At 45.0% G+C, this 24,327-nt stretch overlaps 1 protein-coding gene and 1 pseudogene across 9 annotated transcripts in view; both read right to left on the reverse strand.

The window, feature by feature from the left end:
* Positions 1-10,915, reverse strand: part of LRCH1 (leucine rich repeats and calponin homology domain containing 1) — a 221,492-nt gene extending 210,577 nt beyond the window's left edge. For all 8 annotated transcript variants that reach the window (XM_002742680.6, XM_035298375.3, XM_008992188.5 and 5 more), the window contains exon 1: positions 10,394-10,915. In XM_002742680.6, the coding sequence (XP_002742726.3) occupies positions 10,394-10,700 (307 nt within the window). In that variant the 5' untranslated portion in view covers positions 10,701-10,915. The remainder of the gene's footprint in view (positions 1-10,393) is intronic.
* Positions 10,916-18,569: 7,654 nt separating this feature from the next.
* On the reverse strand, positions 18,570-19,990 carry LOC100403125 (RNA-binding protein Raly pseudogene; annotated as a pseudogene). The gene has a single exon (XR_013532001.1). The product of XR_013532001.1 is annotated as an RNA-binding protein Raly pseudogene (transcript).
* Positions 19,991-24,327: the final 4,337 nt, after the last annotated feature.

Genomic DNA, 24,327 nt, shown 5'->3' on the forward strand with positions numbered 1-24,327 from the left:
TGGAATGGCCAGAAGGGAGAGAATTATTTTCAAAAGGCAGAAGCCTTATTCACAGCCTGATACGGAGTTCTCTAGGTTCAAGATTTCATGTCGGAATTGGGATTGCATTGTTCTAAGGAAACAGTAAGAGACCACCATTACTAGGAAGGCCCATGTCTGCTAGGGTTAAACAGGCCTTTGCAGTTTCACAGGTGACTCCCTTGTTTTTATAGGAAAATGCATTCCAAGTTCTGAAATAGAGCCTTGCTCGGAAAGGCTGATGGCCCCCAGTTTGTGATTGCGGTCCTCCCAGCATGCCCATTTAATACATAGAATCTAGGTGACAAGAGGCTGTGCGTATCCCTCAAACCACATGCAGTCAAATCCTACACTATCAAGTCTCCTCTGCAGCTACCATCGGTTTTATCTTATTCTCCCCAGCTTTAGACCATCTGTTATTAAAGGTTTCACGGCACTTTTTGTTCTGTGGGAGGCCCACAACCTGGCTGGTTTAGGTGGGTTTGACCTGAAAACCTTATTGAGGGAAGGCCTTCCCTTCATCCCAATGTCACCGCCTGGCTCCACAGAAACAGCCCTTTGATGTGAGGCTGTGAGACTCTACCCTGGCTCTGGCACCTACTGCCACGCTGTGTGACCTTGGCCAAATGATTATACTCTCTGGGGCTTGGTGTCCTCAGTTATTAAATGAGGGAGAGATATGAATGGATGGTTTCTGTATTTCGAATCTCTCTCTTCAGGTTGCAATAGAAGGGCATTGCTCTGAGTTATCCAGCCCCTACTCTGGTTAAAACAACATGTAGCAAGCATTAAATGAGGTGAAACATCTATTACATACATTTAATATACATATTTGCATAGAAAGCACTTGGAGCAATACCTGACACAGAAAAACTGCTTGCTAATGTTAGCTGTTGTTATTATAACCAATGTCCTCATGACAACTCCACTAGGTACATACTACTATTATCCCCATTTGACAGGTGAGGAAACCCGTGTGTAGGGTGTAAGTCATCTGGCCAAAGTGACAGTTTATAAGCAACAAAGACAAAATTTGAAACCAGGTCTTCAAGCATTTTTAATCACTCAGCTGTATGTCAAAAAAAAAAGAAGAAGGGCCGGGCGCGGTGGCTCAAGCCTGTAATCCCAGCACTTTGGGAGGCCAAGGCGGGTGGATCACGAGGTCAAGAGATGGAGACCATCCTGGTCAACATGGTGAAACCCCGTCTCTACTAAAAATACAAAAAATTAGCTGGGCGTGGTGGCGTGTGCCTGTAATCCCAGCTACTCAGGAGGCTGAAGCAGGAGAATTGCCTGAACCCAGGAGGCAGAGGTTGCGGTGAACCAAGATCCCGCCATTGCACTCCAGCCTGGGTAACAAGAGTGAAACTCTGTCTCGGGGAAAAAAAAGAAGAAGAAGAAGAAGAAAGGCCACTTGGTTCAGGGCTGAAAGGCTTTAGTGAAATACCACTTGTTAATCAGCATACTGTATGTTTAAGGGACTTTCAAATACATAATTTCTTTAATCCTTATCCAACTCAAACTAGGTGGAACTATGCCTTTATATTTTTAGCTATGCTCCTTACATGATAAGTGCTAAAAAGATGTTGATTAGTGTTTCATTGGCTAATTTCAAGCAATATTGGATATTATAAAACACCTGTCCATCTCCCTCAGAATTCACTATAACTCATTTGATTTTAGACGTAACATTGTTTATCAAACACTTGCAAGTGTTGGTGAGAAGTGACCCCATCTTAGCTAAGAAAACAGTGTGATTCTAGGTACCCACCAACAACCAAAAATATCCTAAATCTATGAGAGACACAGGAGGGCCCAGACAAGCCAGAGTCATCCATTCATAAGGTACATGTGGCCCTTTCCCTGTTTTACAGCACATCCAAGGGCTCAGGAGCATTATGTGGACTCTCACCATGGGCTCAGGCGTAGCTAGCGAGTGCAGGGCTAGACTCCAAGTACAGGATGGTTAAGAAACAGGCCTGTCCCGATCCTCCTGCAAGGGCAGCATTGAGGCAGCCTCACACAAGTCCAAGATCAATGTACACAGGCTGGGGGAGAAACAGCAGCTACCAGCGACAGCTGGGGTGAGTCGGTGGGTGTTATGGGCTGAATTTTAACCCCCAAAAATCATGCAAGCACTAACCCCTAGCACCTCAGAATGTGACTGTATTTAGAGACAAAGTATTTAAAGAAGTAATAAAGATTACATGAGGTCCTGTGGGTAGGTCCCAATCCAATCTGACTGATGTCCTGATGAGAAAACTGGGGCTCAGGAAGGGACAGCAGGGATATGTGCACAAAAAGAAATGGCCTGTGAAGATCCAGGAAGACACCCTCCACCTGGAAGCCAAGAGGGAGGCCGATCCCTTGATCTTGGACTTCCAGCCTCCAGAGCTATGGCAAAATCAATTTCTGTTGTCTAAGCTACCCAGTCTGAAGAATCAGTCACGGCACCCCTAACAGACTAATACAGTGGATGACGCTGAGAAGTAAAAAGATCCTGTGTGAAAAAAATCAGGTCAGTACCAGGAAAATCTGAGCAGGACAGCAAACTATGTACAAATAGGGGATAGCTTCAGGGTAGATCCAAGATGATGGATGAAAAATGCAGAGACCAACAGTAGGAAAGAGGAAAGGGGACAGTCCATCAGTGTTTTTCTAGCATTTTCTGTACTGGGCATGGAAGACATACAACAATCAGGAAAAGTCCTGTCTAGCCAAATCTCACAGGCCAGTGAAGAAGCAAAAAGCTTAAACACAGGGAAAGTATCAGAGGAAGGCAATAAAACAAAACATGCCGTAAGAAAATAACGCAAAGATGCCTTAAAGTCCTGTATGATTCAGTGCTGAGATCTGCAAGAACCGGCTGAGAGGGAGGCTGTTTGTTTTGAGTAGGCTTGGGGCCGAGATGAAATGAGAGTGGGGTCAGTAGAATCCTACAGAGCGGGGAGGAGAAGGCACATGCGGTAAATGACTTGGAAAAGCAAAATGAAGCCAACCTAGAGGAAGGGCGTGCCAGGTAATGTGTTGATGGTGCTGCCTTTGAATTGCCACCACTGCCTGCAGAGATAAAGTGAGTTAAATCAAAGCTAAGCTGCCCGAACCAGGTCAGAAATACTGACGCTACTCCTCACGCTGTATGGCATAAACATCAAAAATATGGAAGAATAACAGGAATACATCATGTGGCAAAGCTATACATACCATACTGCAGGGGTCAGCTGTCAAAAGCAAGTCCATGTGAGAAGCCAGAAGATTAGAAAAACTAAGATGGGGGCCGCTTTCTGCCCATTTGGCGAGAACAGTGAAGAGGAAATTCAAGACACACTGAGTTAGAGGACTCCTGCCCCATTTCATCCCACAGCCGTGTTAGGTCCCCCTCCAACAGAGGGACTGAGGGGAAAAAGCAAACAGCAGAAGAAAGAGAAACAAACATCCAGGAAGATCCCAAAATGGAACAACCTGCCCCTGATGACTTAAAAACATTCCATAAGAATTTCAGGTACAGTCAGGTGAGCTGCCTTGGCATCGGCATCATATCAACACAGAAGCAATAATTTCTTATCAAGCAAGAAAAAAAATGAAGTATTTCTGTTATGCAAATCAAATATATTGTTCCTCTCTAATTTTTTCCCCCAGCTATATCCTCTTTTATGGCCACTGAAGGGGGATACAGTGAGAACAAACAATGAACAGAAATCTGACTACAAAGACATTTCCTTTCGCCTGCATGGCAGGAGTGAGCAAGGGAAGCCAAATTCTCACAGTTCATCAACTTCCTATTCATGTAAACAATCTCACTTTATTTTTGAATTGCTTTATGGGAGGGAGGAGATGGTTTCCAAATGTACTATTTCTTACTGCAGAATATGGAAGCAATAGCACTGAACTCTTAAATTAGGATGAAGAATAGCACAGGTGTATTTCATGTTTGAGTCTGTATTAGTATGCCTAGTTTTCCTAAATTAAGTCTTACTTAGAATCCTGACCTTTCTTTTCTTTTTTTCTTTTCTTACTATCTGAAATGTCTTGGCAAAATTCTGATGCAAAGAAGAAAAAAAAAACTTTAATGCAACAAAAGAACCGTAGCAAGTAGCAATAACAGAAACTAAACTTCCTATGAGTGAGGCATTAAAAAAGATATTCACTATGGAAAAATTGTTGGGTTTTGTGCCTTACATCCTTAAAACGTTTATAATAGATTATAATCTTATAACTTGAAATAATCACTGCAATTAACACCAAATTATCTTAAGTTCAACAGTTGACACAATCACTGAAATAGTTCACAAACTGGTGGAATTGCCAAATCTAAGCCCAGGCCAAGACGGAAGTTCAATTTTCCAAAAAGCCCAAGAAATTCTGAAAAGTAGCCTCACAAAACAGGTTTTTCTGAGGTCAGACAGAAATTCAAGTTACATGGCATGACTGACAAACCCATACCACCTTACATGGAGTTAATAGCATTTCTACCATTTAAATTACCAAGTCTTTGAAAAAGCACATACAACACCTGAAGGGAAATTACCAGGAGAGGTTAAGAGTAAGTAAATGCTGTCCGGCTTAGAAATAAGTCATATATATACATATATGTATATGTAAAGAGAGAGAGAGACTTTATATGTATATAGACTTTATACACACGCACACACATCTACATATGGGAACAGAAACATATACCCAAAAGAGAGAAATAGGTTTTGTTTAAACCAGCAATAATGAAGTTGAATCACATAATAGGAAAAGTCTATGTATGTACACCAGATGGACAGCATAGGCAAAAGGAATATGACTTCGGAATTGATCAACATCTAACATGGATTTCAAAAGGTATAAACCCTTTAAATGTTTATTCCAAAGAATTATTAAGCATGACATGGGAAATTTCAGTTCATTACAGCAACACACACACACACAAGAATCTTAGTCAATAATTTAAATAAAAATGTTTAAATGACAGGGTGTGCTAAGTTGTGACCTAATATCAAACACCCACCAAAAATCAAATCAGATGTTTCAGTGACTGACAAACCCTCCAGGAGAGTCATTTCAGTGATGAAGGTCAAACCTTGGGCTGTTCCTTTATAAACTGGCACAGATCAAAAATTCCCAGAGGTTTCCTGGCCTATAATTGTATGCTATTATTCTAGAAGCATGATTAGTATGTTCTTGCCTTTTCAAGAAAGCAGCCTGTAATGCAAACAATGAGAATAGCATGTAGGTTTGTGGAGACTGTTTTTGCCATATACCACAGACACGTAGAAAAGCACATCTAGAAGTGATTCAGAACCACTAGAGATATTGTCTCTGTTGTTCTAAAGTTAGAATTTATCTATACTTTAATAGAAAAAAAAATAGTAATAGAAAAGGATATGAATCATAGTTGATGAATGGAGTATTTAGAATACATGTAATAAACAAAGGCATTTATCCGATAGTAACTACCACAAAAAGCAACAGGTATCTTTAAAAAACTACCAAATTTAATTCAACAGAACAATAATTCAAAACTAGCTGTAACTATAAAAGAACATATATTTTAAGGAAACACGTGATTTCAAAAATTTTATTTCATTTATAGTGAAACGTATTAATGGATTATGAAACAATGTAAGTTGTTGAAGATGACTAGACTTTATCAAGTCTTCTGTGAATTCCAGTGACTAAAGAGTGCTAACATCCTAAGGTTTCCATTGCTATAGGATGGGAGTAGGGTGGTGGAAGTCAGTCTTCAGGAGATAAACCCACCCACAAATCTCAGAGAAGATCCTTTGAATCCGTACAGGCATTTGAGAGAGCCTGCTCACACAGAGCTAGGGTGTTATTCCCACAGGCTGACAAATCTCAGGCTTCAGCCATTTCCAGAGTCTTAATTAAAGGGTCATAAGAGCCCTGTAGTCTTTACTACATCGTAAGGTAGGAGTGAGGTAGGAGAATATGACCAGAAGGACAGGCTTAAATGTCCTCTCTGTTTCTTTTATTCACAGACTCTTAGACTGTCAGTTTCTTTTGTTTGTGACAGTCTCATTCTGTCGTCCAGGCTGGAGTGCACTGGCATGATCTCGGCTCACTGCAACCTCGCCACCACATCCCGCTACTTTTTTTTTTTTTTGGTAGACACAGGGCTTCCCTATGTTGGCCAAGCTGGTCTTGAACTCCTGGCCTCAGGTGATCCAGCCCCTCAGTCTCCCAAAGTGCTGGGATTACACGTGTGAGCCATTGCACCCAGCCTAATTTTTAATTTTTTGTAGAGACCTGGTCTGGTCTCAAATTCCTAGGGTCAAGTGGTCCTTCCACCTGTGCCTCCCAGTGTGCTGGGATTACAGGTGTGAGCCACAGTGCCTGGCCCAGTCTTTCCTGCTTAGAGCCAACTCAAAAAGATACTGACAATGAAACATTCCACCCTCTCCTAACAAGACTAATTTTCAACAAGCGTTCCGCCTGTCAAGTCTAAGGGCTTCTGTTTGTATTTTCTAGAACCTCCTGCAATCAGCCTGAGGCATACACTTTCTTTTCTTTCTCCTCTTTTCAATTCACTTCTAATTGTAAAAATACCTCTTTGAACTTTTTCATCCAAAATGACACTATTTAATAAATCAGGACCAAAAACGTTTGCTTTACTCATATGCAAATGTGTGTACCTCTTTTTCTTTGGCCCAAATTTATGCTTCAGATTACATGTATTACTAGTCATCATTTATGCTGTTGCCACAAGCCACCTCAAGTCAATACAAAGCAGTCTGTGTATTTGTAAAACAAAGATATTATATCCTAAAAGTCTTCCTACTTATCCTGCTAAATCTATTTCTTCATGTATCTCGCCATTCTCCAACTAGAATGAACTCTGTAAGAAGGGATAAGGGGATTCTCTTTTGGTCACCTTTGTGTCCCCAGTGCCTAGATCAGTGGCCAGCACCTAGTGGGGCTTAGTTCAGCACATTCTGGTGGAATCATTGCTGGTTGAATGAATTTCCAGGAAGCCTCCCAGATTCTACCTCTCAACCCCTTCCCTCTGCTTGATGAGAATATGGTCAAGAACATGAATTAATGTGAGGCTGTCAGAGTTCCAATCATTGGTTGGCTATCTCAGTAGAGGTATAATCTTCAGCACATTGCCTGACTTGTCTCTGTCTGTCTTCCCATGTGTGAATGAGGGTCTGAGTGGGCTTCTGGTGGGGACTGAGTGAGATCATGCAGATAATGCATAGTGAAGCACACCCAGTACTGAGGGTGCCTCTTCTGTTCTGCCCCTCTCGGTCAGGGACACCTGTGTCAATGCGCCTGCGTGGATCAGTCTTTCTTTCCCCATTTCATCTATTAAAAGACTAGACTCTGACAACAAAACTTACTTTGATTCAAATATAAGTAAATTACTAGACTCAAAATGGGAGCCTGAATTTTTTCCTATCAATAAAGTATATGCACTTGAGTGACAGCTTTGACGTTTATTCTATGTTTATTTGTTTACACCTTGGTTTTCAACTCTGTTCAGACAGGCTACATTGCCCAGGAGTACAGTTCTGCACAGGTGGCTGCCAGAAGCCTGGCTTTTTACAAGGCGTAAACCAAATGGCCTGCGTTATATAAGAAAAGAGTGAGAAAAAGCTTGCTCTAACACTGCCCATCTTAGAAACTGTATGGGAAAAAAATGCACTTTGCCTCTTAGGCCTTTGAGGATCTTCATATGCCATTCTGATTTTAAGAGACAGTCTTAAACTAAATATGAGTCAAGGAGAAAGCACTGTCTTTATTACATATGTTATTACTCAAACTTTCAACTCTACCAGAACTCTGACATGTAGGGTGTATCAACACTGTGCACACTGGAGGTAACTAACTCTTTATTTTGCTTTTTGGTCTTTCAAATGTGAAACCATGCTCAGTTAAATATATCTTTAGAACAAAGAACACATGTGGTTTACACCTAGCTTTTGTCCTGAGGCAAAGACATTTTGCAGAAGCAAATATTTAACACATTTGGGTATTCTAGTTTCACGTAAAATAACTAGGTACAATGAATACTTTTCTGATGGGGTTGGCTTCCGTTTCTTTTTTTTTTTTTTTGAGATGGAATTTCGCTCCTGTTACCCAGGCTGGGGTGCAATGGCGCGACCCCGGCTCACCGCAACCTCCGCCTCCTGGGTTCAGGCAATTCTCCTGCCTCAGCCTCCCGAGTAGCCGGGATTACAGGCACACGCCACCATGCCCAGCCAATCTTCCATTTTTAGTAGAGATGGGGTTTCACCGTTTTGACCAGGAGGGTCTCGATCTCTTGACCTCGTGATCCACCCGCCTTGGCCTCCCAAAGTGCTGGGATTATAGGCTTGAGCCACCGCGCTTCAGTTTCTACAAACATAGGGTATATCCCTCCACTCCTCCTCCCCCAAATAATATTATATTTTTGGATGAGGAATTAACATAAAGCCTCTGAATTTTAACCAGTTAGATTTTCCTGAGCATAAAGCATGTGCAAGTGAGCTCATAATTAAAAACCTGCAAAACTCACAACTTAAGCTTGCCATAAACAAGCCAAGGGGAAAAAAAGAACACTTCTCAGCATCCACTTCACATGGCGAGGTGTTAGCTCAAAGATGTGGTGCCTGCTTTCAAAAGCACTGGTCTCAAAGAAATGCCAACACAGCAGACACATTAAGTTCACTTAACTTTGTCAATAATCCTCAGCATAACTGAAGTACAACTATGAAGCCCCCTTATGGAACTAAGCAAACATATTATTATTATTGGTCATGCCAGCTCTATTTTCTGCAGCTATAGCCAAACATTGCACAGCTAGCTCATGGTACACTCTATGGCAGAAGGGAAGTAAAATTTAATACATTTTTTAAGTTAATGTTTCAGGTAATTCTTGGAATAAGTTCCACTTAAGAAGTTGTAAGTAAGAGGTCTTACTGAAAGAGACTCCCCAGCTGTTGACAGCTCAACTTTGGAAATTCCCTCTTTTTTGCCCATTCCTGACTATCCCTAAATCCAAATTACAAAGTTTAATGACCCTGGAGAGCCATCTTTGCCTCCAGTGAACTCAGAATTCGATCTAAATATTCATTAAGGCTCTAGATAAATGTTTATTGAAATAAAGGGGGGAAAAGACACTGGAAAACCTAGCCTCCAAAAGCCCACTGCCTGTACCCTTGCCCACTACAAGATTAAACTGGGTGCTCCTGTGCTGAGGGTCAACCCATCCAAGACCCAGGGGGTCTAACCCTGGACCCATGAGGCAATAACAGCCAAGAGGTCTGGGCAGCGACTCCGAAACGGGGCACCTACTGCCCAGGGAAATGTTGGGCGCTTGCTATGACACAAACCCTCCCCCAGGAAGCTGAACCGGATGGTCAGAAACCAAGTCAGTTCTGTGCAGACCCTAAGGTCCCAAACCTATTCCACCACCCTGCTTCCTGTTTATAGAACCCGCTCCTGGAACTTCAACTACCAAAAAGAAAGCAGACGTTTTAGAAGTATGTAACACATGACGTAACTTGAAAAAGTTACGCTGCTTCTTGGCGCGAGTTACAACTTGCCGGGCTCACACAGGAAAACAGGCTCACGTTAATTACTTTGCTTTTAATATGCCATGCCGTCCTTTCCCGGGGCCCCCGCAAAGGCTGGGCAACTGAGAACCCAGTGGTAGGACCCAAACTGTGTGGGCGGCGAGCGAAAGGCACGCAAGGAAGGGAGCCGATCGCTTCCGAAGCGGCAGCCGATTCGGATTCACTACAAGCCCTGCGGCTCTTTTCCCGCACAGGCGCAGGAAGAGGAAGCCCGGGCACCTCGCGGGCGGCACCGAATTGCCCGATCGCTCGGCGACGTCGCGGAGGGGGCTTGCGGCACTGCGCGGATGCCCCTGGCCCGGCCGAGGGCGTGCCACCTTTGTCTGGGTTTCCCCACCAGGACAGGCGACGCCTCGATGCAAAGACGACTCGAACTGGTTGGAGGCGCAGACGCCGTTGTCCGCGCTCGAGTTCCCAGCCCTTCGCGGGGCCCAGGAAGCCGACGCGGCCGCCTGAAACCTCCCACTTCCACGGCGCGCACGCGGCGCGCCTGCAGGTCCCAGCCCTGCTGGTATTTCCCCAGCGCAGCAACCACTGGGTGGGGAGCCGCAGCCCCCCGGCTCACCGGCGCACCCCTGCCCTCCAGGCACTGCACCGCCGGGCGAGGCGGGGCCCCCGTGCCCTCTCCAGGCCCCGCTTCTTCCGTGCCCACGCGAGTCCCTTCTTCAGGAGACCATGGGTCGATGGACCGCCCCTCCCCGCCCCCAGCCAGCAAGACCAGATCTCCGACTGGTCACCGCGTTAGGGAACGCACGACAGACATCCAGACAGCCACCCACACCCCTGCCCGCCCCTCGGCCCTCACTCACCTGCTTGCACCGTGTCCGAGAGGTCGTGCCCGGGGGCTGCGGTCCGGGGAAATTCCTTCAATTTCCTGGCGCTCAGGTTCAGTCCCCCGGAGTTGGCCGCCTCCTCAAGCGCGCGCTCCAGACCCCGGTTCAAGGGCAGGTTGAAGCTGCCGCCGCCGCCACCACCCGCCCCGCCGCTGGCGCCGCTTCCTCCGTGGTGCTGGTGCTGGTGGTGGTGTGGGGGGTGGTGGGGATGATGAAGTGGGTGCAGAGTAGCTACCGAGAGGGCCGGGATGAAAGGTTGGGGTTCGCTTCCCGGCGTCGCCATCTTCTCCCGGGCCCCCCCGCCCCGCCTCTCCTGCGGGGGGGGTCACAGCGTTCCCCGGAGGGGAAAACGGCAGCTCGGGCTGAGTGCCGCAGTGCTCCACCGAAAGGCGCTGGAAGGAGAGGAGGAAGGTGTGGACAGGCGCGTAGAATGGGGGGCGGGAGGCGGCCGTGGCAGCTCAGTCTTGAAGGTTTCCTGTCCCCGGGAAGCTAAGGACTGCGGCGGCGGAGGCGGTTGCGCGCATGTGTCTCCTCCCGCCCCTGCGCCCTCCTCCCGGCGGCTCTGCCCTCCTCCGCCGTCTGCTCTCTCCTCCTCCTTCCCCCGCGAAGTCTGTCCCGCCCGAGCCTTCCTCCGCGCCTATTCCGCCGGCCCCCGCCGGCCTGCCGCGATCCGTCCCGCAATCGGGGCACATGGCGGGGCTGGACGCCTGCTGGGGGCAACTCGGATAGGCGCCCAATCTCTGTCTGGGCGTCCTTTTGCCGCCCAGGAGGCTTTAGGGGCAGGAAGTTGCGGGGGTGGGGGGCTGAGAACATGGATAAAACGGCGGGAGGCAATGAATGGGATTTGAAGTACATTGAGGTCTGGGGAAGGAGAGGGTTCTCTCAATTCTGCGAGTTATTCTGGCTGTTCAACCCAGAGATCCCCAAGAGACAGTTTTCACTATGGGGTCACCCAGCAGATGCCCCTTGGCATTTGGACGCTTACAATGAACCAGGTGCTGGTTTAGGTAGTCTAAGTAAATTATCTCATTAATCCAGGGACCCCAGGAGTGCAAAAATTGTGTCCCTCAGTCTACAGAGGAAGTTAAGAAACGTATCTAAGTTCACCCCTGCAGTTAGAGAGGGGCGCTAGATTCGAGCTAGTGGCCCTCAGAATCTAGGGCTGCCCTCCTTCACAGTTTGCCCCCGGGCCAGAGGCCAGCGCCAAGGGACGAATCCGAGTGGGGCAGAGTGCTGAGCGGCAGAAGAAAGCTACAGACATAGGAAGGAAAAACTCAAAATGAGGGCAGTTTTTATGGGAGACAGAAGACATTGTCATAGGAGAAAAATGAGTGGCTGTGCCCCGGAATTGGGTGGTGCCAGGAGAGGTTAGAAAGCCAGTGACCCCAACCAGCAAATCACCTGGTTGAGTCTGAGTTGAAAGAACCATCAAAGTGTCTTTGTGCCCTTCTTCTTGCCCCTGTGGGGCATGGAAACTAACATATCGGCTTGCAAGTGAATTCACATTCTGCCATCAGCCACCCACCGGCACCCAGGCCAATGCTGGCACGCCAGGGGCGACAGAGAACATCTGACACCCTAAGGGCAGACCATCTGGAAGGTTAATAAAGTACCACTTCTTTCCTGAAGTTAAAGCTTCGTGTCCAACTCTCCAGGGCCTTTATTTTTGCTCTCTTCGTAAAGCTTGATTGTCCCCTATGAGTGACTTGGCTTGGGGAAAATGAGTCTGGGGGACTCAAGCACGAAAGCAATGCAACCCTTGGAGTAGAGGAGCCGGTCTTTTAAGTGGTAATGCAGAAGTGTGATGGCCTAGGCAACAGGCTGGAACTGGTGACTTCATGGACTCGGCACTTAAGAATGGCATGATCTGTGTCACTTGCATTAACTGCACACATAGTCGCTCTTAATTCCTGATTTTGGGATTCTTGGCCCAAAGCAAAGCACTCTAATCTGCTCGGAGGAGACATGCGCCACCTGCTGGTAACCTCTCGCAAACCTTCCCTCTCACGTGCCTTTCGCCGCAGCCTCCCAGGCTTTTAAAAACTAGGCTTCAGGGGCCGGGCGCGGTGGCTCACGCCTGTAATCCCAGCACTTTGGGAGGCCAAGGCGGGTGGATCACGAGGTCAAGAGATCGAGACCATCCTGGTCAACATGGTGAAACCCCCGTCTCTACTAAAAATGCAAAACATTAGCTGGGCACGGTTGCGCGTGCCTGTAATCCCAGCTACTCAGGAGGCTGAGGCAGGAGAATTGCCTGAACACCAGGATGTGGTGAGCCGAGATCATGCCATTGCACTCCAGCCTGGGTAATAAGAGTGAAACTCCATCTCAAAAAATAAATAAATAATAACAATTTTTAAAAAACAGGCTTCAAAACTCATAACAATAATAATAAATGAAAGTATACTTTCATCACAAAAAAAGGAACCTACCTTCTACTTTCCTCGAGGGAGAGGAACAGAGAAACACAGAAAAAAAATCCAATTTAAAAAAATCTTCAGCTGAAACCAGGTGGAAGTGTGTGTGATCAGAATGCAGGACTGGGGATATCTTCTGGCTGACTGCAAATTTAGTTCAGACTAAGGGTCGTTGTGATGCATCATAGGAAGCATAATTTTTATTTTAATACCACTAATTCTTCTTTAAAGAAAATAATGAATTGAATGTGAGTTCACGATTTGCTTCTTAACAAATAATCAGTCCCTCTGTTAGATTGACCTAGTCATTGTGTTTTACCCTTCTACCGTTTACTAAACTGTAACTTCCATGAAATAGGGACCTATTCATCTTTACAATTCTCTCCCCATATCCCAGGATTGAGGGGAGTATTTTGTATGTAAGGAGTGCACAATGAATATTAGTAATCGAATATTGCATAATAAACCATATGTTTAACAGGTTTGCCACTTATCGATATGTCCTTTTTTATTTATACAAATTTATGGAGTACTTGTTGATACATTTTTAAAGTGTCAGATGATTTCCCTGAATGAAGGAGTTTTTTCTTAAAATGGAAGACAGTACTTGACCCTTGAAACTGATCTTATTTCTAAATATTTAAGAAACTTGACAAGCCATTTCCCCTTGCTGTCTTGCTTCGTCACAATTTCTTCAAGAAGATGGACATCTCTCTTTAGTTTTATATCCTGTTTACTTATTCTGAAAACAGTACTCTTTTCCTATTAAGGGCAGGAGTCAGGCCCCGTTTTAAAAACTCCACTGCCTAGAAGATTCAACAAATAATGTTGTCTGGATGAGCTATTTGATGCAACCAATAACATCAACATGAATTTCTCTGAAGATAAATAATATGTCTCAGGATTTTTCTGTGTGAATCAGCTAGTTGATGAAACAGTGACCCTGACAAACTGAGAAAAAAATAGAACAATGTCCTGAGTTTTTCATAAACCTGAATGTATTCAATTTCAATAATTGTGAGGCTGTGCCTTTACAATTTTTTTTTTCTGGTGGAAAACAAAAACCCAAAACAATGGTAACAATAAATTGTAGTGCTTTTTAAGTATCCTTTTTCAAAAAGTAAAAAAAGTAGGTTGCTAAAGCCAATTACCAATTATTTTAATGTTATTTATCTGTGAAATCAAAAACTCTGGGAACTACTGTACTTGCTGAAAGCCTTGGTTTTCTTAAAAGGGAGTTATTCATACATAAGTCCAGTCACCTGCCTTCGAGCATTTTCTCCAGCTGGGCTCACACCAACTATAATTTAATGTCATGCTTACATATCTTTGGGAGAGTGCTGGTTTGTGTCTTCATTCCTGCCTCAGTTTCTGTCTAGGTATTCTCATTCTAGAACTGACTGTAAGTCTGAAAAGAAGATGTCTGCCTTTACTTTTATTTTTCTTTTGAGATGGAGTCTCACTGTAACCACCACCTCCCGTGTTCAAGGGATTCTCCTGCCTCTCAGCCTCTCGAGTAGTTGTGACTACAGGTCCTCTGCACCACATCTGACTAATTTGTTTTTGTATTTTTGGTAGAGACAGGGTTTCACGATGTTAAGCAGGCTAGTTTCAAACTCCTGACCTCAGGTGATCTGCCTGCCTCAGCCTCCCAAAGTGCTGGGATTACACACATGAGCCATTGTGCCTGGCTCCTTTACATTATTTATTTATTTACTTATGAGATGGAGTCTTGCTCTGTTGCCCTGGCCAGAGTGCAATAATGCTATCTTGGCTCACTGCAACCTCCGCCTCCCAGGTTCTAGCAATTCACCTGTCTCAGCCTCCCAAGTAGCTGAAACAACAGGCGCACACTACCACGCTCTGCTAATTTTTGTATTTTAGTGGAGATGGGGTTTCACCATATTGGTCAGGCCAATCTCAAATTCCTGACCCCAGGCGGTCCACCTGCCTGGGCTTCCTATAGTGCTGCAGTTACAGGCGTGAACCAATGTGCCCAGCTCCTTTACATTTTTAAATACTTCATAGCTGACTATTGTCCAGATTCAGGTTTTTTTTTTTAACACTCTGTACCCCAAACTGCCCAAGAAAAATTCTCAACCTCACATAGAGGCTCATGCTTCCTTCTCTTAGAGCAAAGAAGCTACTAGTCTCTGGCAACCTTTTTTTCCTGTTCTCTCCCAGACTAAAGTGGAGTTCTAGCTCCTAGACCAGGGAGACTTTAAGTACTCCTTTCTACAGCAATTCCTGCAGAATAAAGAAACTACAGCATCTGTGCCTCAAGATAGGATTCTCAGAGAAGCTGGCTTCTTGACCTTCTCTGAATGACAATAGAGGAACAGTCTGTGATAAATGAATAATCTATATTTAGTACTTGTTCTATCTTCATAAATATGTATACATGATCTTATGATGAAATGCCAATTTTTATAATGTGTGATTTTTATTGTTTTTAAATCAATGCTTTTAAGAAATTATATATGAGAGAATATAACTACGACATTCTGACTACAACTTGTAAGTGATAATAGGATTTTTTAAAAACCTGTGAGGAAAATTTGTTTTGGACCACTGTGGATTGGAAGCTGATTGTAATGAAAATAATATTTTGGTAACTCGGGAATTGGAAACCCAACCTCATATGTTCTCATTTATAAGTGGGAGCTAAGTTATGAGGATGAAAAGGTATAAGACTGATACAATGGCTAGACGTGGTGGCTCACGCTCATAATCCCAGTACTTCGGGAGGCAGAAGTGGGCAGATCATCTGAGGTCAGGAGTTCGAGACCAGGCTGACCAACATGGTGAGAACTTCTCTCTACTAAAAATACAAAAATTAGCCCGGTGTGACAGCGGGTGCCTGTAGTTCCAGCTTCTGCGGAGGGTGAGGCACAAGGATTGTTTGAACTGGGGAGACGAAGGTTGCAGGGAGCTGAGATCATGCCACTGCACTCCTGCCTGGGTGACAGAGTGAAACTGCATTTACAAAAAGAAAAAAAAGAACGATACAATGGACTTTGGGACTTGGGGGGAAGGGTGGGAAGTTGGTGAGAGATCAAGGACTACACCTTGTATAGTGTCCACTGCTTGGGTGATAGGTGCACCAGACTCTCAGAGATCACCACTAACGAGCTGGTTCAGGTAACCAGACACCACCTGTTCCCCAGAAACCCATTGAAATAAAAATAACAATCATAAAAGAATACTTCGGCTTAAGGAGGTTGAGATCTTCTTCAATAAGTTGTAAGGAAAAAACGTCAGTGAGTAGTAGCAGACCCTCTGGTTCCTGTCAGAGGTTTAAGAGGCTTCCAGGTGAATTCACTGGAAAATAAGGCCCAAAAGGCATCGGCTAACAAGGCTTTAACTTATAAAGAAACATATTTTTAAATACCTGGCTTTAAAAAAATATGAATGTAAATGTTAGATAACAGATAATATTAGAAAATAGCTTTACTGTGACTGGTTCGCCTAAATGTTTCGCCAGTTCATTATATTATGTTATTGGTGTATAACATAGGCATATTGTGTTATTGGCTTGTAATGTGATGAATATGTGAATTATTTAGGGAAACCAGTTATTTGTTTATTAATATAGTCATGCCTCCTATTCTGACAATTACATTTTCAGATGACTTCCTTGTTGTGTGAACATCATAGAGTATATTTACAGGCACCTAAATGGTATATCCTACTACACACCTGGGCTAGATATGGTATAGCCTATTGCAGCTGGCCTGCACAGCGTGTTACCATACTGAATACTGTAGGCAATTGCACCACAATGGTAAGTATGCATTTGTGTATCTAAACATATCTAAATATAGAAAAAGCAGGGCTCGGTACAGTGTCTCACATCTGTAATCTGAACACCTTGGAAGGCCAAGGCGGGCCAATCACGAGGTCTGGAGTTCAAGACCAGCCTGGCCAACATGGCAAAACACCATCTCTATTAAAAATGCAAAAACAAAAACAAACAAACATTAGTCAGGCATGGTGGCACACACCTGCAATCCCAGCTACCTGGCAGGAGAATTGCTTGAATGTGGGAGGCGGAGGTTGCAATGAGCTGAGATCAGGCCACTGCACTCTAGCCTGGGTGACAGAGCGAGACTCCCATCTCAAAAGAGAGAGAGAGAGAGAGCACAGTAAAAATTTGGTGTTATAATTTTATGGGACCATCATTCCATACAGTCTGTCACTGACCAAAATGTCATTACATGTCACATGACCATAAATCGTTTAACCTGCATGAATACACTGAAGCAGCATTATCCAGTGTGTGCGCCTCTGAACCTTAGTTCTTTAGGCTGCTAACAGGCACTATGCATAAAAGAATTTTTTGCCAAATAAGTCTGCGAGACCAAAGATTAATTTAAAAGTTTAGAAGTTATTTTACTATCAGACTTCTCTGAATTCTTGATATGCTAATGTACATTGTGAACATGGAAGAAGGAAAGATGGTTCACCTGCAGTTTTCTCCTACATATTTAACCAATAAACCTCATCTTGCAAGACTGTTATCCGTGGCTAACACTTTGGGAAACCCTGAACTGGGGGAATCTCTCTCATGGATGTGTCATCTTTAGATGGCAGATTATATCACAGTTTAACTGATCAAAATGTACCTCCAAATCGATATTTTAAGTACCTCTTCAGGCCTATTGTTCATTAGGTGGACTTTATAAGGGCAAAACGTTTTCCTATTTGTACTTGAGGTACTTTGCATCTAACTAAAGCAGTAATTTACATATTCCCCAGAGACTGTTTTTAAGGATCTTGATATCATTACAGGGCTATTTTCCGAACCTAAGGCTGGCATTAGGGTCTAGTCAGAGGCTCCCAGAGTGGTTGTTCAAGCCAGATTTAGCAGAAAATGCCCTCTGGCTACAATGGCATTAAGCTTCCAATACCCAGATGCTACTAATGTTCACATACACCGGGTTTAAACATTAGCTGTCTAAAGCCCCAAGTTATTTCTCAGATACTGCAAGTGCAACATTTAAAGGGAGGTCCTACCTGGATGTAGATGTGGGAAGCAGAAAAGTTCTTCTTCAAAGTTTCCTTTCTTGTTTAAGAAAAATTCATAAGTGTTAGAAATAATAGTTTGTTTTAAACACTTTCTTCAAAGTCTTCTTGCTTTTTGCTAGCAACTCTTTGCTAAGCCCTGTCTTATGTAGCTGTTAGACATGCTCACAGGCACATAGTATATTCTATGTCCTTGTACTTTAACCAAGATATCTGTGCTGGATGTGCTCACAGGCATGTCCCAGCTTGCAGCCTGTGCCTCTTCCTTATTTGGACTTCCTTTTTGTTCTCCCTTGCTTTTACCAGTTTAGAAAAATTTTAAGTTGTTAGCCAATCAGGTTTTAGTTTAGATTGTGAGGTCTGGCTCCAACCAATGGAGATCAGACACAGCAGTAAGGAACGACCCCAAATGCGTAAGGGATAAATATATCTGCTTTCTTTTCTTCATTGTACTCTCATGGCAAAATTGCTAACAAGGGTACCCTTTCTGCAGGAAGTAAAAAGAATTGCTTTGCTGAGAGATTCTTTGTCCCAGTACTAATTTTGCTTTGTGGCACACAAAAAAATTACACATAACATAGAAAATAAGGCTGGACAATGAAGCAATAGTGCAGGAGCAAAGGAAGGTAGTCATCTCATTCTATCTCCTGGCAAATCAGGTCAACAGGTAGCACAATCTGCCAGAGTTCAAAAGTAAAACCAGTTAGGACTTTTTTCTTTTCTTTTTTTTTTTTTTTTGGGATCCAATCTCTTTATTGTCCCTGTATTCCACCCTGTATTCCACCCCACCCCCACCCCACCCCCGCCAAACCTATAGAAAAACCCCAAGCCTGGGAGTGTCCTGGGGAGAGGAGGCAGAGTGTGGGGAAACCCCTGTGCTCTACCCTCTGGCCTGGGCAGGGCAGACAGGGAGGGTTCATGGGGAAGGAGTAGGCCAGTAACTCCACCTGCAGAGAACACGGCACTGGCTGGGATGCGTTGGGGGAGGAGGCGCCTGCTGCCAGCTTTCCTCTGGTACCCGCTGGGGGGTGGCATCCAGGGTTGGGTGCCCGACTTGAGGCCTAGAGCAGTGGTGCCCTTCTCCTGCTGGTGGCCATTGCTTCTGTCAGGCTGCTTACTGCAAGGCCCCATCATCCGCATCTGTGTCCTGGCTGTGTTCCAGCTCTTCCTCACTATGTGTCAGCAGCCCCTCCTCATCGCCGTCGTCTCGAATCCGTGCTTCTCCCTTGGGCAGGCCTGCCTCAGAAGTTGTGTTCTCTTGGGGGACTGGTGGCCGGCTGCTGCCACTGCCACCGCCACTGCCACCGCCGCCGCCACCGCCGCCACCACCGCTACCGCCACTGCCGCCACCGCCGCCACCGCCACCATCACCCTTCTTCTTGCCATCTGGATTTGCCTTTTGCTCCGCAGCAATCTGCTCCAAGCGGCTCAGCAGGGCGTCGATATTGGACTTGATCTGTGTCAGCTCCGTCTTGATGGCCTGAAGCTCACTGCTCTTTAACTTGATCTTGGCTGAGCTGGTGGTGATGGCTGTGGAGCGGGCAAAGAGCTTGACAGGTATGTTAGTTTTGACACGCCGGACCAAAGGAACTGTGACCCGGGGTCGCTTCACAGGGACTGCCCTGGGCACTGGCACGGGTGACAGACGGCCCCGGTAGTCGAAGAGCCTGTATATGGCAGATGCCGCTCTCTTTAGTCTCTTGGGTCTGTCAGGCTTAGGCTCTCCAGCCATGTTGATGTCCAGGGTCTGTCTGGCCAGCACTCGCCCATTCTCTCCCAGCACAGCTGCCCGGGCATGGCGCTCGTTGGAGTACTGAACAAAGGCATAGCCCTTGTGCACAGAACAGCCAGCCACACGGCCATACTTAGAGAAGATGGTCTCCACATCTGACTTCTTCACCAGAGCTGTGTTGAGGTTTCCAATGAAGACTCGAGAGTTGATGGACTTGGGGTCATTCTTGTTGGTTACATTGCTTGCCTGAATCTTCAAGGACATGGTGCCCCCCAGTAACAATGCTGAGCTTAGCCAGTTGTTTCCTCCTTTGAGTTACAGGGTCAACACCAGCTGCGTCTGGGAATAGGGCTGACCCGCTCCCAGAGGTCTGGAGGAAGCCGCGCGGCTGGGAAGGAGGCGGTGCCGCTGCACTCGGGGACGTAAAGGAGGGAGGAAAAGGGCGGCTGCGGCGGGAGGAGGCTGGGCAGTCGCGCGGGAGTCGTCGTCGTCGTCGTCGTCGTCGCCTCAGTTAGGACTTCCTTCAATTTCTGGTTTGTGCCAAGAGAGTAAAGCCAGAATTAGTGTAGTTGGGATAGAGGACTGGCCAGAAAGGAAGTTTACCCCAGTGAGGATGAACAGTGCTGGAATACCCCATAAGAGCCATAGTTACCTGCAGGTCTGGTCACAGCCACTGGAGTCCCAGATACTCTTATAAGAGCAAGGATAATGTCAGACTATGCAAGTTGAAGCAGATCATAAACCAGTGCTGGGGGGTATGTACAGCACAGCCCACTCTGGGATAATGAGCAGGAGGTAAGATCCTGTCCCAACTGGCTAAGGTTCAAGACGGGGCCCCACGGATGATGGTGGGTCATGATCCAATCAGGAAGCAATTGTCTAGCACAGAAACTCTGTGCAAGGATGGACAAGAAACTGCTATCAGTGATGGTTAATGGGGAAGGAAACTGGTAGAATGGGATGGGAGAATTTGTTCAGTTTTACCTTGTGCATCTATAATTAATCAACATAATAATAAAGCAGCTAATTAACTATATTTCTAAAATACCAATTGAGAAGATTGAGCTTGCAGCAATAGTCAATGAACTCATGAGTGAGTCCCAAGGAAGATGTAAATGAAAGGATTCGCTGCAGAATGAATTGGAAGTAAAAAAGCAAGCCAGAATAGTGTCAACAGTGATATGAGATGAGATAAAGGGTGCTTGGACTAGGATGAGGCACAAGGCATGCAGAAGGATGGATGGACAAGAAGTTTTTGAAAGGAAAAGACAACAGAGTCAGCATTCAACAAAGATCCACTGAACTGCTTCTAAGTCACAGGCAATGTTTGGCGCTGGAGTTGCAACAGAAAGATCTCTGTCCTTGTCCTGTGAGAAGAGCAAATGCAAGAGACAGAGATTTGGGGGAAGCAGAAAATCCTCTGTCTTTGAGAGAGTATTTCCAGGACAGTTTATCAACATCCAAACTGCAGAGGTAAAGAGAAGGCAAAGAAAGTAGAAAGAGTAGTTGTAAGTGACTTTCTCCAAACATGTGAGGCCTAGAGGAAAGAAAAAGATTAATAGTTGACTAAAAAGCAAATAAAGCAGAGAAAACTGGTTTAGTTTTTTCAATGAGGAAAATTTGAGAAGATTTGAAGGGAGAAAAAGAAAGAAAAGGCCTGTGAAGAAGATGAGATTGGAGAACCCAGGAGGAGAAAGTGGGATGAGGATGGACTGGACACTCACAGGTGAGACATCCAGGGAAAGAATAGAGATGAGAAGGATTCAAGTGCCTCCTCTGATCCTGGATTTAAAAGATCAGGAGACCTGAGTGAGAACACTAATATGCCAAAGTAACAATTCAGACTGTATGCTGATGGGCCAAGAGTCTGAAGATATCCCATCTGCTCAGAGCAGAATGGGAGGTTGGCAGTGGGAAGGGAGATATGTGAACAATTCAAACCAGAAACCACAGAGCAGGTGCCCACTACACAGAAATATTTGCTCTTTAGTTTTCAGCCCTAATTAGCATATTAACCTGTCCCTGAATTATTGATGCTACCCACAAGTGCCGTTTTTCCTCTTGGATGTGCCTATTTGCTTATAATACTTCTATGGACCGCAAAATCAAATACTCCTCTAAAACATATAGCTTGGTGTTTAAAATAGAAAAATTAACTGACTCCTAATAAGATACCAGTTGTCTTTAAATACTTTGCTGCAGACAGGGACACACCAGAGTTTAGACACAGCCTGTCTGCTCCTCAGCCAGGGAGGGGTGAAGAATCTAGCCCAGCTTTCCCATTCTACACACTGCTGGAAACTGAAATAAATGCATGAAGGTGAATTACCCAATGTCATGCAGCTGGCCAGTGCAAAATGTTGGCTAAAACTCAGATGTCTATTTCCTATGCAATGTTTTTTCTTTGTCCTTCTTAGTGGGAACAGAAGTCACCAATTATGTCACTACCTGCCTTGCTTGGGGATCGGCTTGTGTCCTTCCGTCTGTGATTCATTTGCTTTCATCCTGAGTGTAGCTTATTAAAGGGCTATGTTCTAGGGTCCTGGCATACATGGCAGATGCTGGGTAAGAACTGTGGTCAGAGCTGGTCCAAGGGGCATGAGATGTTCTGGCTACTTGTCTCTGGGACAGGACAAGCATTGTACCCTGGTTAAGCTGAGAGGCAAGTGAGTTCCCAAAGGTCAGGCATAATACAAGGCCATGGTTAGCTGGTCTACTTCATGTAATGACCTTTCAGGATCCTTTCTGCCATAATTAGAAAGGCTGGGTTCCTTGAACCTCTAGACCAGTAGCTGCAAGATATTTTTGGGGGGGTGACAAATCCTTGGAGGATTTTTGGCAAGAGATGTGGCCTCTCCCCAGAAAAATTAACACTAAAATCTACACATACAGCTTTTTATACAATTTCAAAGGTATTAGAAACTCTCTGAACCTATAGGACTGGTCAAGCATCATCTAATAAACTCTGACTCTGAACAAATCTTCCCTCTCGAAAAACAGGGAACAATATTCTACTTTTTTGGGGGGAATGGAGTCTTGCTCTGTCACCAGGCTGCACTGCAGTGGCAGAATCTCAGCTCACTGCAGCCTCTGCCTTCCAGGTTCACACAATTCTCCTGCCTCAGCCTCCCGAGTAGCTGGGATTACAGGCGCCCACCACCACTCACAGTAATTTTTGTATTTTTAGTAGAGATGAGGTTTCACCATGTTGACCAGGATGGTCTCAATCTCTTGACCCTGTGATCCATACCTCGGTCTCCAAAAGTGCTGGGATTACAGGGGTGAGCCACCACGCCTGGCCATATATTCTATTTTTTACTTACAACAAGTTTTTTTTCTCCTAAACCTCTGATATTTCCTTTGGGCACAAAAGGAATTATGTGATGTTAATTGTCTTCCACCACGTATGTAGGGGTGGGGGTTAGTTGAGGTGGTGCTGATGAGGAAAGGCCATTCATGCTGACCCCAGGCCCATATTTAACACTTTAAACACCCTTTTCAGCTTCCATGTCTACACACTACTTGCCTTGATCCCCACCCAGCCTCTTTGAATCGCCTCCCACAGCCAGGTTAGATTATTCATGTGTGCTCAGGCCCTTTCCAGTGTTTCCACCATCTGGCTAATGAGGGGACACCATATGTCAGCAGCAGGGAATGGCCACCCACCTATGGGTTGGGGCTCGGGCCTGCCCTCATGAACAGCATGGCTGCCCAGTGTGTCGCTCACTTCCTAATGACAAAAGACATCCCTTGCATGAGTCTGCAAGTAGGACACTGAGGTTCCTTTTACTCTGGGCTGAGTTTGTGGCAAATGGTGTAAATGTGTTTGGGTAACATTTAAGTCATCCATCACCTTCCATATACCTAGAATTTAGAGTAGCTCAAGTTGTTTCACACGTAGGAATAGATATTATCTAATTAAACAACCCATTACTCCTTTAAGTTAAAAGTCAGGAGGCCAGGGCTTGACTATTGAGTTAATTAGCTACATTAACCAGATTTTTACTCAGCACCATTCCCAAGGGGCTCCAGATTGCCCAGTGAATTACGGAGGAGGGGAAAGAAATTTGTAAAGCCTGATGTTGGAAAACCACATTAGATACTTGTAACAGAGGCAGGTGCTTTCTGTTTTCACCCTTTGTTACATGGGAAACTGGTAAGTGTGTAGATTACCTTGTGTAGTTGGCTCCAAAGTGTGTAAACATGGGGGTAGGAGTGAGAGTGGGAGAACCTTGAATTTCAGATCCCCCACACAGTGGATGGTAGCCTCATAATCTCATATGGGAGTCACACATCTTTCAGGTCCTTGCTACATATTAGGTTACCCTGTTTTACACTCACCATTTCAAATTATATGTGCCTCTTTCTGTAAATGGGACTGGATCCAGATGGCTGCATGAAGCAATTTCTGTTTCACTTTATCATACTTAAAAGTCCAAGAGATGGTCTAGGCTTATGGTTTTCTAAAAATGAGGCCAGGCTCTTATTTGCTTCTCCTTTCAAACTTTCTTTTATTTTAAAAAATAATTTGAATGCAAATGAGAGATATTAAATGCAGGGCTCTTAATAATTGACTCTTCTTTTAGTCATTAACTATTGAATTAAGTGGGCAAACAAATATGTGTTCAGCCTTCATTAGCCCACCCCTGCATAACTGCAGGGAGCTAAGGGCAAAACCCAGAGGGCTTTTATATATGGAGGGAAATGGAATGTGTAGCTGCCACATGACCTAGTCC

The sequence above is a fragment of the Callithrix jacchus genome, chromosome 1, assembly GCF_049354715.1.
Source record: "Callithrix jacchus isolate 240 chromosome 1, calJac240_pri, whole genome shotgun sequence".
Classification (NCBI taxonomy): domain Eukaryota; kingdom Metazoa; phylum Chordata; class Mammalia; order Primates; family Cebidae; genus Callithrix; species Callithrix jacchus.